Source organism: Plecotus auritus (assembly GCF_963455305.1).
Source record: "Plecotus auritus genome assembly, chromosome: X".
In the NCBI taxonomy this organism is placed as follows: domain Eukaryota; kingdom Metazoa; phylum Chordata; class Mammalia; order Chiroptera; family Vespertilionidae; genus Plecotus; species Plecotus auritus.
Window position 1 is genome coordinate 54625598 of NC_137784.1, and position 18337 is coordinate 54643934.

Genomic DNA, 18337 nt, shown 5'->3' on the forward strand with positions numbered 1-18337 from the left:
AACAAACCAAACTGTGTTGGGGGTCTCAGACAATTCACCCATATGATTGCAAAGACAGCCAGAAACTCCCGGATTGGAGAGGGCTCCCCTGAGGGCTCCCAGATTGGAGAGGGTGCAGGTTGGGCTGAGGGACCCTCCTCCCGTGCACGAATCTTTGTGCACTGGACCCCTAGTTAAATATATAGTGACTTGTAGAACTAAGACTAAATGAGGCATAAAGGGGAGAGAGTAGAGTATGTAATGCCTATATACTCAGTACTTAGATAATGTAGATTCTTTTATTTATTTAAATTTTTAATGTAGGCCTTTTAAAAATGGAGAAATGGGGAAAGCATATGCAAAAAAAGAACAATTCTCAGTTATATTAGTGACAGACAATATTAGTGTTACTACAAGACTGTAATGTGAGGTATTACAAATGAGTGATTATGATACTCTAATTTTATCCTCTGTCTTTGATAACTAAGACTTTTAATGTAGAATACAGACGTAATTCAAAAGAATTTAAGAAATAAAACAACCCTGTTGTCCTAAATATAAAACCATGAGAAATTTTATTTAAAAGTAAACACATACACCTTTGCTTTATCCACTGAAAAGGCTTAGAAACAATGACCAGCCCAGCAGCAATCAGCATACCTAGTAACTCAGATTGTGGTTTTGAAATACCATTCCCATTAAAAAGAAGCTAGGGTGGCTAATTCCAAATCTGGAACAGGAAAAATACAAGATAAGCATTGAAGAAGGAAGAGCTAAAAAAAAAAGACAATTGGAGTATGTTATTGGGACACAGCCCAGCTGAAAGAACTGTAACTGGCCAAAACTGGAAGAATTGAGTGAGCAGTAAAATAGCAGAATTGGATTATAACATAAGGAATAAAAGAAATATCCATGATTCTACAGTGATAGAAATAAATTATTAAACAAATAAATGGGAGAGAAGAGAAAAATCTCTATGTGAAAATTCCAAATAATTTGTCTATATGCTTCTGTCTGAAGGAGGTAGAGCATAACTCCTCACTCCTGAAGTGTGGGCTGTGGTCTACAGTATAGAAAGAGTGGGAAGGAGTAACTTTACTATTGGGAACCCTGCAAACACTACCTTAGTCAGGTGGTCCAGGTTAACATCAGCAGTGATAATCATGATGATGTGTAGCCTTGATTTGATGTGATGAGACAGGCACTTCACTTCTGTGGTCTCCTCCAAACCCACAACCCCAGACTAATTATGAGAAAAACATCACACAGCCCAAATTGAGGCACATTCTGCAAAATACCTGATGAGGACTCCTCAACACAGGAAAATCTAAGAAATTATCACAGCCAAGAGGACATGAGGAGAAATGATGACAAAATGCACTGTGGTGGTCTGGATGGGATCCTGGTACAGTTAAAAAGGGCATTAGGTAAAACCTAAGGAAACTTATATCAACAATTGAATCTAAAAATCAAAATAAATGAACAAGAAATCTAATGAACAAAATAAACTGATGACTAAAATAGAACCAGAGGCATGGAAACATGGAACAGACTGATGAATCTCAGAGGGAAGGATGACAGGAAGAGAGTAACCAAAGATACATGCATTACCCATGGACACAGACAATAGGTAGTGAAGGCCTAGAGCAGGGTGGGATCCGGGTGAAGGAGGTCAATATATCTGTAATACTCTCAACATTAAAATTTTTTAAAAAAACAAAAAACAAAGGAAATATTCAAATCTCATCACATCATAAGTATTTTGCTACATTTTACTGTTACTCTCGGGGTTATTTATGCCTATTGTATCTGTAAGTGGAAATACTATATAATGTGTGCTACTGCGCATCTATCTACTGCACATCTATTCCCAATTTTGTTCAGTGATGCCATGCTAGTAGTTTGAAATTAGCCATGGTGGGAGGATTATACTATGTAAATCATCAAATGCTACCCAGTCCCTCCCCAAAGCTAGTTGCTAAACATTTACCAGCATATTGAGTTGTACACTTGAAACCTGTATGGTTTTTTTAAAATATATTTTTATTGATTTCAGAGAGGAAGAGAGATATAGAAACATCAATGATGAGAGAGAATCACTGATCAGCTGCCTCCTGCATGCCCCCTACTGGGGATCGAGGCCGTAACCTTGGCATATGCCCCCGACTGGAATTGAACCAGGGACCGTTTAGTCTGCTCTATCCACTAAGCCAAACTGGCTAGGGCTAAACCTGTATGGTTTTGTTAACCAGTGTCACACCAATAAATTCAATACAAAAATTGACCAGCATAAAAAACCCAAGGAAGTCTGAATAAAGTATGTTAGTAGTTAATATTATAGCAGTATTGGTTCACTAGTTGTGACAGAAACCATCTACCTAAAAAAAGAGTAACATGCTAATTGACCATACCTTCACAATGCCCACCAGCCAATCAGGAGTGAGTATGCAAATTAACCCAACAAAAAATGGTGGGTTAATTTGCATATGCAGGCGCCGAGTGGCCGGGGATGGGGCAGGTCGCCTGCATTGTCGCCATGGCAATGATGCATGTGTTCCACACCACCCCAGCCACTCTGGGCCTCTGGACAGCGTGGGAAGGCAGAAAGGCGGCTCCAGGCCAGAGCGGAAAGGTGGCTCCAGCCAGAGGGAAGGTGGTGCCGGCAGCCAGGGGAACAAAGGCCCATTCTTGCACGAATCTTCATTTGTGCATCAGCCCACTAGTCTATACATATAAAAGCCAAGCAACTGGAATGACAGAACGACCAGTTGCTATGACACGCACTGCAGCGGCCAACCGGCCTGATTGGGACCCTGATCGGCTCCCCCAACCTCCCATGGCCCTTCAGCCTGGCCCCCAATTGGCCCCCACAACCCCGATTGGGGACAGGGCCAGCCGGCCAACCTCCCATGGCCCCTCCCCCCTGCCAGCCGGCCTAATCAGCCACCATCGGGGTGGGCCGGCCAGACCCCACCCGTGCAAGAATTTGTGCACCAGGCCTCTAGTTGGGTATAAATGTATACGAACTCTGTACTGTCTTCTCAATTTTCCTGTAAATCTAAAACTATTCTAAAATTTAAGAGTTTAAGATTTTTTAGAAATCATTGCAATTGATTAAAACTCATCAAATATCGCCGAAACCGGTTTGGCTCAGTGGATAGAGCGTCGGCCTGCGGACTGAAAGGTCCCGGGTTCGATTCCGGTCAAGGGCATGTACCTTGGTTGCGGGCACATCCTCAGTGGGAGGTGTGCAGGAGGCAGCTGATCGATGTTTCTCTCTCATCGATGTTTCTAGCTCTCTATCCCTCTCCCTTCCTCTCTGTGAAATATCAATAAAATATATTTAAAAAAAAAAAAAAAAAAAAAACTCATCAAATATGTTTAAATCCATGAGTTCATAATAGTACTTTAAAACAAAAACTGTTCAATTTTAGAGGATGATAAGGAACCAATTATCTTGAAAAGTGGTAAGTAAAGTGAAAATATCAAACATTTATTTTGTTTTTCTCCTGGGTAACCAAATAGTAGTAGATGAGGGGAAACCTCTCTTTATAAATGTATTCTAGTTAATAAAAAGGAAATGTTAAAAATAAGTGTGTTACCTTTTTGAAACATCTGGAAAATTAATGAATCTAGGCATTGAGCATCAACAGCTGCTGACATTGCAGCACATGAGACACATATGTGCCACCTGATGAGGGAAGGCAGCACCTCCTATAATCATGATGAAGGGATCAACCTGAATCAGATCAAGCTTCTGTATGAACTTGCTAATCTGCAGAATTTCAAAAGAACATATTGGACTGCATCATGACTATTCAATTAACAAAATCCCAGATTTGAGGAAACTCTACAGATCAGATGCCCCCAGCTTCTTCAAGACAACATTTAAGGAAGGGAAAGGATGGAAGAGGAACCTCTAGATTAAAAAGATACCAAAATAGCTCTAGCCGGTTTGGCTCAGTGGATAGAATATTTACCCGAGGACTGAAGGGTACCGGGTTTGATTCTGATCAAGGGCACATACCTCGGTTGCAGGCTCCATCCCTGGCCCTGGATGGGGCGTGTGCAGGAGGCAGCCAATCGATGTGTATCTCTCAAATTGATGTTTCTCTCTGTCTCTCCCCCTCCCTTCCACTCTCTCTAAAAATCAATGGAAAAATATCCTTGGGTGAGGATTAACCAAAAATAAAATATAAATAAATACATCATAAATAAAAATCAGTAGAAAAATATCCTTGGGTGAGGATTAACAACAAAAAAACAAAAAGATACCAAAATATTTTAAATGGACAAGACAAAACTCAAAAATATTTGGCTAAGTAAAAGAAATGAGATACAAGACTATATATTACTTGATTCTGTTTCTTTGAAATGCCCATCCTACTATATAAAAACCCAGGGTCCGTAAAGACCGACTGAAGGCTCGACTGAATACTGGAAGTCAGTCCTGCAGTCTGTGCTGGGTTGCCATGGAGACCCAGCACTGACTGCTGCCAGTGCAGGCACGGTGACCCAGCTCTGACTGCCGAGGGGGCTGCGGATCAGGCCCGAAGAGAGAGGCAGGGTCTGATCCACAGCCTCCGTGGCAGCTGTTGATCAGCCATTGCCTCTCTCTTTCTCTCTTGGCTTTGCCAGCAGCCACGCCTCTGTTTCTCTCTGGGCCTCCACGGGGGCTGCTGATCAGCCCTGCCTCTCTGATCAGGCCAGGAGAGAGGCCCAGAGACACTGACTGGCATAGAAACTGACCAATCAGAACCAAATCTGGGTGAACTGTGAGGAGCCAATGGCTGCCTAGGAGGCGGAGCTTTTGACGCTGACTGGCATAGAAATCAACCAATCAGAACCAAATTGGCTGGCAGGGGAGGGCAGTTGGGGGGAGAGATCAGGCCGGCAGGGGAGGGCACTTGGGGGTGAAATCAGGCTGGCAAGGGAGGGCAGTTAGGGGTGATCAGGAAAGCAGAGGCAGTTGGGGGTGAGATCAGGCCGGCAAGGGAGAGCAGTTGGGGGTGAGATCAGGCAGGCAGGCAGAGGGGTTAGGGGCAATCAGGCAGGCAGTAGGTGAACGGTTAGGAGTCAGCGGTCCCAGATTGTGAGAGGGATGTCCAGTTTAGGCCCGATCCCTGTCTGGCAGTTGGACATCCCCCAAGGGGTCTCAGATTGGAGAGGGTGCAGGCTGGGCTGAGGAAACCCCCCCTCTGTTCACGAATTTCGTGCACTGGACCAGTAGTAATAGACAAATCTATAGAGAAAGAAGGCAGAATAGTGATTTCCAGGGGCTGGAAGAAGGGAGGGAATGTTCACTAACTGTAAATGGGTACAAGGGGTCTTTTTGGGGTGATAGAATTTTTTTAATTGGATTGTGGTGATGGAGCCCCAACTCCGTACTAGAAGTCATCGAGTAAAAGGTGAATGTACAAATGGACAACTCTGGTGTCTTGGGATGCACATTTGGATTATAAAGCTGTAATAAAGTCCAGAAAGTTATTTCTATAAAAGGCGCTACAGTGGTTACCTTTGGGGCAGAGCGGGGAGGGTGTTGTAATTGGAAGATGCTCATGGAGAAGCTTTTGGGATGGGTACAGAAGATCTTTTGACCCAGGTGGAGGCTATATAGGTTTACCCTCCTTATGAAAACTGGAGTTAAATATATATGATTTACAGTATTCTTTATTTTACAATAAAAATGTTTTTTAAAGAACACAAGGCTCCTAAGCTATTAGAGTAGATCAGATCCCCACACATTTCATTCTTTATCATAGTCATGAAACTGTTTCTCATAAGCAAACTCAAAGTCACCAGGATATGTTCTTTTACCTAGGAAGAGAAAACAATTAGTACAAAAGAGATATAGCAGTTGGTTCAATTTCTTTTGGGTGTACACCGCATAACAAGTGCCATTTGGACCTTAGACCCTGTTCCAGGCATGTGCAGAATAACACAGATATTCTCTTCTGGTAGGTTCAGCTGCCCTGTGATTTCCAATTTTATACACAAGCAAAATTGTATAACTAATAGGAAATGGATGGAGGAGGGAAGTCACCTGTAGTTCCCGCTCCTTAGCATATCACAAATTATAAAATCATACGTATTTTTTACTTTAGTGTTTTGGCTTGCTGGGGTTTTGTTGGTCAGTTGGTAGTTTGCTTTTTTGTGGGTCTTTTTCTTTTTTGGAGGGCAGACAGGTATTTAGCCATTTTAGTAATAATTCTTTCCCAAAATAGAATTCATCCTGAGGGGCAACTTTTATGTTTTAGCTTTCTTGTGAAAATTACTTAGAGCACCCTTTCTTACTGTTGAACATGTCCTCTATTAGGTATCTTAAGTGCTCTCCCTGCTTCTGGCCCCAGGCAGGCAGCCAGCCATATGCCTTGTTCTCATTTTATGTGATTGTGTTTAGAATGGTGCTGAGGTTCCTGACATTCCATCACTTTCTCATTTTTCTACTTTGGCAGAGGCCAAAAGAGCAGCTCAACAAGAAGAAGATCAAGAACAAAGGGAGGAAGAGGATGATGAGCAAACACTCCACCGAGCTCGGGAGTGGGATGACTGGAAGGACACCCATCCTAGGGGCTATGGCAACCGAAAGAACATGGGTTAGTCTTTCCACAACAAGATGGGACTACAGGGAACGCACATCTTCCCCACAAAGGAAAGCTGTGCAGTCTTCCCCTCCCTGGGCTCCTGCTTCAGCTCTACCAGGAAGGCAAAGACACCTAATCTTGCTTTGTGTTCAATAAAGTGTCAAGCAATTAAGTGTGTTTTGTTCCCTAGGTGATGAACCAGTGATTCTTATTTTGGCATTATCCTAATCATGTTGTATTTCAGATTCCTAGGTAGGAAGAAAAGGAGTACTGAGAAATGGCTCTATAATCAATGGCTGAATGAATTTTCCTTAAAAATAAAGTCCTTTCTATTACATTTATACAGAAATACTGGTGACAACTGGTTTTGTGTGTGCTTGTGCAGCGGAAGGGGGTCAGGAGTGGGTCCCTGGGCTTATGGAGAGATCCTGGTTGTCTGCCTTTGATCTGGGCAGTGAGTTTCCCAGCCTCAGAACTGCAGAGCTGGGTCTTTCGCTCTTCTACCCCAGCACTGGGAAATGACCTAATACCACTCTACAAGGGGTGAGCACAAAACCCAGGACTTGCTCTGCCACACAACATTTCTTTCAGGAATTACAGCTGTAAATGAATGGATCATAACAATCCTTTCTAACTGGTCTTCCTTGCCTTGGCCAGGAGAAATGAGAGAAATAGATCAGGTGTTATGAGAGCCATCCTTGTGTATGCATATGAGGCTGGGGTCTTTACCCTCATGGAACTATTTGCCATAACCCTTACTTAGGGAGAAGAGTACCTCAGGCTATAACATAGCTCTTAAATGGGCCGCCATAGAGCATTTTGGCCCTTCTTACCTGTGCTGTGCATTACCTGACACAGTCTGAAGTGATACATGTGCCAAGGTGGTCATTTTGCTGATGAGTAAGGTGCCGATGACTGGGTGTGGAGGAGGGGTGTGGGACAGATCAGCGGTTGCCAACCGGTGGTCCACAGATCACCAGTGGTACATGGGTCCAAAAGGTTGGTGACCGCTGGTACAGATGACACTCTACCTACTTTATGCAGTAGAAAGAAGACATGCCCTCAGCTCTTGGGTGGATAGCTTTAAAAAGCAGCCATGTGTTGAAATAAAGATATGTATAAAAAACACTTTGTTCTAGTGCCTTTGGTACACTTAGATTTTGTAAGAGGACGATGACTCAGCCTTCCTATTCTCCCTTCTGCAGTCTAGCTTAGGAGAGGGGTTTGAAAAGGAGACTCGGTTCCCTCTTATTTTTAGGGAGGGAAGTGGAGGGCTGTCAGGTGATGAGTAGGAGGTTGTGTTTAGTGGGAGATGACAAGACTACCGATTATATATTTGTATACTGCTTAATAAAGGACTCATCTCACCCTTACAACATAAGCTCCTGAAACTGATAGAGCACAGATTAAATTCCCCAAGGATTTGGGAAGCAAATATTCGGTTTTTAGCTCTTTCAATTACTGCCAGGCTGCCTCTGGCAATGGCCTGTTTCCTGTCCTTGAAGCTCCTCCTTGAATTTATTCTCAAAATGGGCCAGTTTTGGGTTACCCTGTTGATCCAACTCTATTTAAAGATGAGCCTTCCAGAAGGTCCAGCTTGATTAAACCCCTCATACATTTTAATTATCTAAAAAGCAAACTAGACATGGTGGATGTGAATCCTGCCTTTAAAAATTGCAAGCTGGCCCTAGCTAGTTTGGCTCAGTGGATAGAGCTTTGGCCTGCTACCGAAGGGTCCCAAGTTCAATTCCAGTCAAGGGCATGTACATGGGTTGCAGGCTCCTTCCCAGCCCAGGCCCTGGTAGGGGCACATGCAGGAGGCAACTAATTGATGTGTTTCTCTCACATCGATATTTCTCTCTCTCCCTCTCTAAAAATCAATGAAAAAATATCCTCGGGTGAGGATTTAAAATTGCAAGCTGGCCCTGGCTAGGTAGTTTACTTGATTAGAGCTTCAGCCCAATACGCCAAGGTTGTGGATTTGGTTCCCAGTCAGGGTACATATAAGAATCAACCAATGAATGCATAAATAAGTGGAACAATATCAGTTTCTCAAAGTCAATAAATTTGCAAGGCGTGTGATCTTGGGCAATAAAACTTCTCTGACCTCTCCTGTTTCCTTGATGTCTGTAGATGAGCTGTCTCATGGGGTCGTGAGAATTAAATGAGTAATGGGAGCCACTATAACAGAATCAAGCAACTGAAGAGTAAGTGCTTTCTGTTCCTCTGAGCTCAATGACCACAGTCTGACCACTAGGAAGGGAAAGAAAATGGACAGGTATTGGGCCTCGGTTGTGTGCCAGGCATTGGACCCAGCACTTTCACATACTATTAATACTCATAATGACCCTGCAGTGTCCCCATTTTACAGATGAGAAAACAGGCCCAGAGAAGCTGAGTAATTTTCTCAAGTTCACACTAATAAGAAGCCGTGCTTCTATCATTTTCCATGTGTTTGCCAATTAACTTGTGCTTTTAGTTATGTCTTAAAGCTGCTTTAAAAGAGGAAGCAGCTTTAAAAATCCAAACCTAAACCAACACTTATACATAATTGGAGCTCTAGAAATTCTTTCTTAGCTGACTCACCAAAGAAGAAGTTATGCCAGCTCCCCTGCCATTTCCCCCTCAGCTGGGGGATAAAAAGACAGGCTGTGAGCAACCCCATTTTCCTCTCCGGTCTTCAGGCTGGAGAGACCAAAATAGAACCACCTTCTCTACTCCCACCAGAGGCCTTTCAGGGTCCTAGAGTGAGTTGGGTTTGGGGGACTCTGGAAAGTGAGGATACAAAGCTTTCAACTAGATAATAATACTGGTCCATAGTTTACAAAATGCTTCCACATATGCTGCTTATTTCATTTCCACAATCTGTCAGGCAGGAAACTGGCTCTGGAAAATGAAGTGGGTAACTTACTTCAGTCACACAGCTAGTAAGTAGACAGTGCAAGCATATCAGTGTAGCCACATTTGCTCTCAATAGCTCTCACCTGGAGGCCCATTTGATTAGGAAAGGTGAACTTGGAGCACTATTTCTTTTAATGCTATTATGCAGTGATTTGTCCTTTCCACTCTTGTCCCCCCGCCCCCCCCCTGCCGCCCGCCCCGTGAGAAAGGCCAAGGGACTGAAGGAGCTGATTTCAAGCCCCAGAAGCGCAGTTAAGAGCCCTGAGTTAGAATCTCAATCCTGGGGGCTCTGCCACTCCCCAGCTGGGTGACCCTGGAGCATCCAAGTCACCTGCATCACTTCTGTCATTTAAAACAACTTGAAAAAGTGAAACGTTTGAAATAAATCCACCTTTCTGTGTCATCTGAACTCCAAAGTTGTCCTCTGCTTCCCCTGGGCCTCTAGTTAGATCATCAATCGAACAGATGCATTGCCACTATCTCTGTTGGACACTCTGCAGCAAGGTGCTGTTGTTATCACTATCTCCTTGCAAAACATCATTTCCCCACAGGTTGCTTTGAACCCATTCATCCAAGGTACAGTTGAACCTGGCACAGTTCACTCATGTTCTGTAACAAGGAGACCTGGCTCCAAATCCCAATTCTGTCATTACCTTAGCTCCTCTATTGCAGGCGACAAATGCCCTACTTACCTCACAGGCTAGAGTGAGGAGCAAATGAAATCCATACGTGGAAGCATTTTGAACAGTTCTAAAATGGAGCACAGGAACAAGGTGTGAGAGTAGCAGGATGTTGGTAGGCTAGGGGGACAGAGAGCAGATGCAGTTTTTTCTTCATCAGTGTTTCACAACTTTATTTTAATCCCTGCCCCTCTAATGATTTCTCAACCTATCTTCTATATATCACCACCAGCAAAAGGTTTGTGAAATACTTTTCTTTGTGTGCTGAGATGAGCAACAAAGAGAATTGTTACGTGCAGTGGGAATCAGGAACCAGTTTTTACATATCTGCCTGCCAAGACACCTTTGACAAATGTATGTGAAAGGGTGGTGAACAGTATTAGAATTCAGTGTCTTATCCCAGCTGGCAATGAACATCTCTCAAAGAGAGTACAGCTCAGCAATAACTTGGGCCAGCCTATTCTTGGTGGTAGCACAAATAAAAATAGTATCCATGCAGGTACATACTAGTGGTCATCTATTGAGCGCCCACTATATATTAGGAGCTTTACATTATTCCTAATCCTCACAACAGCCCAAGGTAGATGGTATTGTAGCCTCAATTTGTACTAGTAAATGGGGAAAGTGAGACTCAGAAGAGTGAATACTAGTTGGCCTGACTCCAAGGTCTACCACACTGCTTCTCTAGGAAGCACAAAGTACAGGGGACACAGGAAGGTGGGCAACACTGCCTGGTAGCACACTGCTCTGAGGACAACCTCTCCCCTTTCTCTAAGTTTTGAGCAACAGTTTCATCAGCTTTGCCTGCTAGGCCCTTCAGGGGCACCTGTGAGACCTGCTCACCAGGGGAATCCCCAATCCTTCGGAATCTCCCCTTCCTGGGGCCTCACATCCCCCAATCCTGCAAGCCACAAGGGAACATTCCCAGTGCCAGGCCCACCTCTGCCCTTTCAGACCTAGCTGATCTTTGTACAAGTAAATATTTTACTTTTTATTTTTAATCTTTTTTTCATCTTTTACTTTTTAAAAAATTTTTATTGTTGAAAATATTACATATGTCCCCCCATCTTCCTCATTGACTCCCTCCAGCCCACCCCCACACCTCCACCTCAGGCTGTCAGCACCCTATTGTCTGTGTCCATGGGTTGTGCATATATGCATATATACCCACACTCTCCAACCTTCATCTCCGAGATTCCAGACTCTGTTCCAGGCTTCCATGTCTCAGATCCACTCAGTTCATCAGTTTATTTTGTTACTTAGATTCCACATATGAGAGATCATGTGATACTTGTAGTTCTCTGAATGACTTATTTCACTTAGCATGATACTCTCCAGGTCCCTCCATGCTGTCTCAAAGGGTAAAAGATTCTTCTTTTTTACTGCTGCATAGTATTCCACGGTATAAATGTACCACAGCATTTTTATCCACTCATCTACTAATGGGCACTTGGGCTGTTTCCAGATCTTAACTATTGCAAATTGCGCTGCTATGAACATAGGGGTGCATACATTCTTTCTGATTAGTGCTTCAGGATTCTTAGGATATATTCCTAGAAGTAGGATCACTTGGTCAAATGGCAGTTCCATATTTAATTTTTTGAGGACACTTCATACTGTTGTCCATAGTGGCTGCACCAGTTTGTATTCCCACCAGCAGTCTACTAGGGTTCCCTTTTCTCCACATCCTCACCAGCACTTGCCATTTGTTGATTTGTTGATGGTAGCCATTTTGATAAATGTGAGGTAAAAACTAATTGTCGTTTCAATATGCATCTCTCTGATGACTTTGAGCATTTTCTCATATGCCTCTTGGCTTGCTGTATGTCCACTTTGGAGAAGTGTCTATTTAGGTCTTTGCCCATTTTAATTATTTTCATATTTATTTATTTATTTATTTATTTATTTTTATTAAGGTATTATATGTGTACATATCTTACCATTGCCCCCCCACCCCACTCCCATACATGCGCTCACCCCCCACCAATGTTTTGCATCCATTGGTTACGCTTATATGCTGACGGGCACCTAGGCTGTTTCCAAATGTTAGCTATGGTGAATTGTGCTGCTATGAACATAGGGGTGCATATATCCTTTCTGATTGGTGTTTCTAGTTTCTTAGGATATATCCCTAGGAGTGGAATTACTGGGTCAAATGGGAGTTCCATTTTCATTTTTTGAGGAATCTCCATACTCTTCTCCACAGTGGCTGCACCAGTCTGCATTCCCACCAGCAGTGCACGAGGGTTCCTTTTTCTCCGCATCCTCGCCAACACTTGTCGTTTGTTGATTTGTTGATGATAGACATTCTGACAGGTGTGAGATGGTATCGCATTGTCGTTTTGATTTGCATCTCTCGGATAATTAGTGACTTTGAGCATGTTTTCATGTGTCTCTTGGCCTTCCTTCTGTCTTCTTTCGAAAAGATTCTATTTAGGTCCATTGCCCATTTTTTTATTAGATCATTTATCTTCCTCTTATTAAGTTGTATAAGCTGCCTGTAGATGTTGGAGATTAAAACTTTATCAGTGATAACATTTGCAAATATGTTCTCCCATACAGTGGGGTTTCTTGTTGTTTTGTTGATGGTTTCTTTTGCTGTGAAAAAGCTTTTTATTTTGATGTAGTCCCATTTGTTTATTTTCTCTTTGGCTTCCGTTGCCCTAGGAGCAGTATCAGTGAAAAAGTTCTTTTGGCATATGTCTGAGATTTTGCTGCCTGTGGATTCCTCTAGTATTTTTATGGTTTCCTGTCTTATATTTAAGTCCTGTAACCATTTTGAGTTTATTTTTGTGTATGGTGTAAGTTGGTGATCTAGTTTCATTTTTTTGCATGTATCTGTCCAATTTTCCCAACACCATTTATTGAAGAGACTGTCTTGACCCCATTGTATGCTCATGCCTCCTTTGTCAAATATTAATTGTGCATAGTGGTTTGGGTCGATATCTGGATTCTCTATTCTATTCCATTGATCTATATGGCTGTTCTTGTGCCAGTACCGGGCTGTTTTGAGGACAGTGGCTTTGTAATACAGCTTGAAATCTGGTATTGAGATCCCTCCTACTTTATTCTTCTTTCTCAGGATTGCTGTGGCTATTCGGGGTCTTTTTTTATTCCAGATGAATTTTTGGAGAGTTCTTTCTAGGTCTGTGAAATATGCCGTTGGTATTTTAATGGGGAGTGCATTGAATGTATAGATTGCTTTGGGTAGTATGGACATTTTAATGATGTTGATTCTATCAATTCATGAACATGGTATGTTCTTCCATCTGTTTACATCTTCCTCTATCTCTCTTTTCAATGTCCTGTAGTTTTCCACGTATAGGTCTTTTACCTCCTTGGTTAGCTTTATTCCTAAGTATCTTAATTTTTTTGGTGAGATGGTAAATGGGATTGCTTTTTTAGTCTCTCTTTCTATAAGTTCACTATTGGTGTCTAGAAATGCCATAGATTTCTTGCCGTTAATTTTGTATCCTGCTACATTGCCAAATTCATTTATGAAGTCTCTTAGTTTTTTGATGGAGTCTTTCGGGTTTTTTATGTACAATATCATGTCATCTGCAAATAAAGACAGCTTTACTTCTTCTTTTCCAGTTTGGATGCCTTTTATTTCTTCTTCTTGTCTAATTGCAATGGCTAATACTTCCAGTACTATGTCAAACAGGAGTGGTGATAGTGGGCATCCCTGTCTTGTTCCTGTTCTTAGGGAAAATGGTTTTAGTTTTTGCCCATTGAGTATGATGTTAGCTGTGGGTTTATCATATATAGCTTTTATTGTGTTGAGGTATGATCCTTCTATTCCCACCTTGTTGAGAGTTTTTATCAAGAAAGGGTGTTGCATTTTGTCAAATGCTTTTTCTGCATCAATTGATATGACTATGTGATTTTTATCTCTCAATTTGTTTATGTGATGTATCACATTTATTGATTTGCGGATATTGTACCATCCTTGCATTCCTGGGATAAACCCTACCTGGTCATGGTGTATGATCTTTCTGATGTACTTCTGGATCTGATTTGCTAGAATTTTGTTGAGGATTTTGGCATCTACGTTCATTAGGGATATTGGCCTGTAATTCTCCTTCATTGTGTTGTCTTTATCTAGTTTTGCTATTAGGGTGATGCTGGCTTCATAGAAAGAGCTTGGAAGTGTTCCTTCCTCTTGAATTTTTTGGAATAGTCTGAGGAGGATAGGTTTTAGTTCTTCCTTGAATGTTTGGTAAAACTCCCTTGTGAAGCCATCTGGCCCCGGGCTTTTGTTTGCCGGAAGCTTTTTGATGGCTGCTTCAATTTCTTCCATAGTTACTGGCATATTGAGCTGTTTAGATTCTTCCTGATTGAGTTTTGGAAGGTTATATTTTTCTAGAAATATGTCCATTTCCACCAAGTTGTCCAGTTTGTTGGAATAGAGTTGTTTGTAGTATTTTTTTAACAATCCTTTGTATTTCAGCGGAATATGTTGTTATTTCACCTCTTTCATTTCTGATTTTGTTTATTTGGGTCCTCTCTCTCTGCTTCTTGGTGAGACTGGCTAGAGGTTCATCAATCTTGTTTATCCTTTCAAAGAACCAGCTCTTGGTTTTGTTGATCTTTTGTATTGTTTCTTTGGACTCTATGTCATTTATCTCCGCTCTTATCTTTATTATTTCCTTCCTTCTGCTTACACTGGGCTTTTCTTGTTGCTCTTTTTCTAACTCTTTGAGTTGTAGGGTTAGGTAATTTAATACCATTGTTTCTTGTTTTTTGCAGTAGGCTTGTAGAGCTATGAACTTCCCTCTCAAGACTGCTTTTGTTGTGTCCCATAGATTTTGGATTGTACTGTTTCCATTGTCATTTGTTGCCATGGTGTTTTTTATTTCTTCTTTGATCTCTCTGGTAACCCAGTCATAGTTTAATAGCATGCTGTTTAGTGTCCATGTGTTTGATTTCTTTGGGTTGTTTTTATTGTAGTTGATTTCCAGTTTTATGCCACTGTGGTCTGAGAAGATGCTTGATATGATTTCTATGTTCTTGAATTTGAAGAGACTTTGCCTATGTCCCAACATATGGTCTATCTTTGAAAATGACCCATGTGCACTTGAGAAGAATGTATATTCTGTGGCTTTGGTGTGAAATGTTCTGAAGATGTCAATTAATTCCTTCTGGTCTAGTAAGTCATTTAGGATTGATGTTTCTTTGCTGATTTTTGTTTAGAGGATTTGTCCAATGGTGATAGTGGGGTATTAAAGTCTCCTACTATGATTGTATTGCTGTCAATCTCTCCCTTGATATCCTCCAGGAGATTTTTTATGTATTTGGGTGCTCCTGTATTGGGTACATATATGTTTACCAGAGTTATTTCTTCTTGTTGGATTGCTCCCTTTAGTATTATGAAGTGGCCTTCCTTATCTCTTGTTATGTCTTTCCCTTTGAGATCTAATTTGTCAGATATAAGTATTGCTACCCCAGCTTTTTTTTTTCAGTTCCATTTGCCTGGAAAACCTTTTTCCATCCCTTCACCCTCAGTCTGTGTGCGTCTTTTTTTCTGAGGTGGGTTTCTTGTAGACAGCAGATATATGGGTCTTGTTTTCTTATCCAATCCGTTACCCTATGTCTTTTGATTGGGGCATTTAATCCATTTACATTTAAAATTATTATTGATAGGTACTTATTTGTCACCATTTTTATTCTTTACCCCTGTGCTCCTTCTTCGCTTCCTATTTCTTTTTTTTTACAGCAGACCCTTTAGCATTTCTTGCATTGCTCATTTGGTGGTAATAAATTCCCGTAGTCCTTTTTTGTCTGTGAAGCTCCTGATTTCACCTTCAATTTTGATTGATAGCATTGCTGGGTACAGTATTCTTGGATTCAGACCCTTCCTTTGCATGACTTTGTATATTTCATTCCATTCCCTTCTGGCCTGATGAGTTTCTGTTGAGAAATCAGTTGCTAGTCTGATGGGGGTTCCTTTGTATGTAACTTTCTGTCTCTCTCTTCCCGCTTTTAAGATTCTTACTTTGTCGTTGGTGTTTGCCAATTTAATTATAATGTGCTTTGTCGTTGGTCTTTTGGGGTTCATTTTGCTTGGGACTCTGTGAGCTTCTTGGATTTGTGTGGGTATTTTCTTCCCTATATTGGGGAAGTTTTCTGTTATTATTTCTTCAAACAGGTTTTCTATTCCTTGCTCAGCTTCCTTTCCTTCCGGAACCCCTATTATGCAGATGTTGTTTTGTTTTGTGTTGTCCCAAAGTTCCCTTAGACTCTCCTCCTGCCTTTTAATTTTTTTTTCTAGAAGTTGCTCTACTTGGGTATTTTTTCCCATCTTGTCTTCTAGCTCACTGATGCGGTCCTCTGCTTCTTCTAGTCTACTCTTGATGCTTTCTATTGAGTTCTTTACAGCAGCGATGTCATTTTTCATTTCTTCTTGGTTCTTCTTCATTTCCTCTTGGTTCTTGCTCATATTGTCGAATTTGTCTTCCATTCTTTTCAGCCACCTTATGACCATTTCTTTGAATTCTTTCTCTGGAAGGTTGCTTGCCTCCATTTTGTTTACTTCCTTTTCTGGTGATGTCTGCTTTTCTTTCATATGCGGGCTGTTTCTTTGTCTCCCCATGGTCTCTCTTCTCTGGATGTCTGGTTATGTAGTTCTCTCTCTTCTGTGTTGATTTAAAGGCACAAAATACAGCACTACCAGGTACAACACACAAGGCACTTATCCCAGGCGAAATCTGACCTTTCCGTGGTGGAGTGTAGAGCTCCTCTGAATCCGTGTGTTTGCGCCAATTGGGGACTGGTGTTCTGGGGCTCTCAGCTGTTCTGTGGGTGCCGCAGTTGTGGATTCTCAGGCTTCCGATAAGCTCCACTTTCCCGTTCAAGATGGCACAAACTCCTCGTCAGAGCCCGTAGCTCCGGGAGGAGACCCAGCTGCAGTGGGCTCTGCCAGGTCAGGGGAACCCCGTCTAGCAGTCCCCCACCTTCTTCTAGAGTTTAGCTGTCCCTTAACTTGCCAACAAACACTCCTCGTGCGACCCTCAGCTGTTCTTTCTTTCTACTCCGGGACAAGGCTCGTAACACGTCTGTCTATTCCGCCGCCATTTTTCCTCCTTCCTTTGCCCATTTTTTAATTGGATTGTTTGTCTTTCTTTTGTTAAGTTGTATGAGTTCCTTATATATTTTTGATATTAACCCTTTATTAGATGTGTCATTGCCAAATATGTTCTCCCACACAGTGAACTCCATTTAGTTTTGTTGATGGTTTCTTTTGCTGTGCAGAAGCTTTTTATTTTGATGTAGTCCCATTTGTTTATTTTCTCCTTAGTTTCCTTTGCCCTAGGAGATGTATCCATAAACATATTGCTACGAAAGATGTCTGAGATTTTGATGCCTATGGTTTCTTTAGGATTTTTATGGTTTCACGACTTACATTTAACTCTTATCTATTTTGAGTTTATTCTTGTGTATGTTGTAAGTTGGTGGTATAGTTTCATTTTCTTGCATGTATCTGTTCAATTTCCCAGCACCATTTATTAAAGAGACTGTCTTGATTCTATTGTATGCTCTTGCCTCCTTAGTCAAATATTAATTGAACATAATGGCTTCAGTTGATTTTTGGGGTCTCTGTTCTGTTCCATTGATCTGTATGTCTGTTCTTGTGCCAGTACCAGGCCGTTTTGATTACGGTGGCTTTGTAGTATAACTTCATATCTGGTATTATGATTCTTCCAACTTTGTTCTTCTTTCTCAAGATTGCTACAGCTATTTGGGTTCTTTTTTGGTTCCATATAAATTTTTGGAGTATTTGTTCTAGATCTGTGAAATATGTTGTTGGTATTTTAATATGGATTGCAATGAATCTGTAGATTGCCTTGGGTAGTATGAACATTTTAATGATGTTGATTCTACCAATCCATGAACATGGTATATTCTTTCAATTGTTTATATTTTTTTCATTGTCTTATAGTTTTCTGAGTACAAGTCTTTTACCTGCTTAAGTTTATTCATAAGTATTTTATTTTTTTTGTTGCAAATGGAGTTTTTGTTTAGCTTCTCTTTCTGATAATTCATTATCTATATATATAAAAGCCTAAGCGATCATTAGGACTGAACGACCAGATGACCAGCAGGTAGCTATGACACACACTGACCACCAGGGGAAGACACTCAATATAGGAGCTGCCCCCTGGTGGTTAGTGCACTCCCACAGCCAACCTCCCA

At 41.5% G+C, this 18337-nt stretch overlaps 1 protein-coding gene across 2 annotated transcripts in view; it reads left to right on the forward strand.

The window, feature by feature from the left end:
* IGBP1 (immunoglobulin binding protein 1) overlaps positions 1-6912 on the forward strand; it is a 49892-nt gene extending 42980 nt beyond the window's left edge. For both annotated transcript variants that reach the window (XM_080652801.1, XM_080652802.1), the window contains exon 6: positions 6435-6912. In XM_080652801.1, the coding sequence (XP_080508927.1) occupies positions 6435-6580 (146 nt within the window). In that variant the 3' untranslated portion in view covers positions 6581-6912. The remainder of the gene's footprint in view (positions 1-6434) is intronic.
* The last annotated feature ends 11425 nt before the right edge of the window (positions 6913-18337 follow it).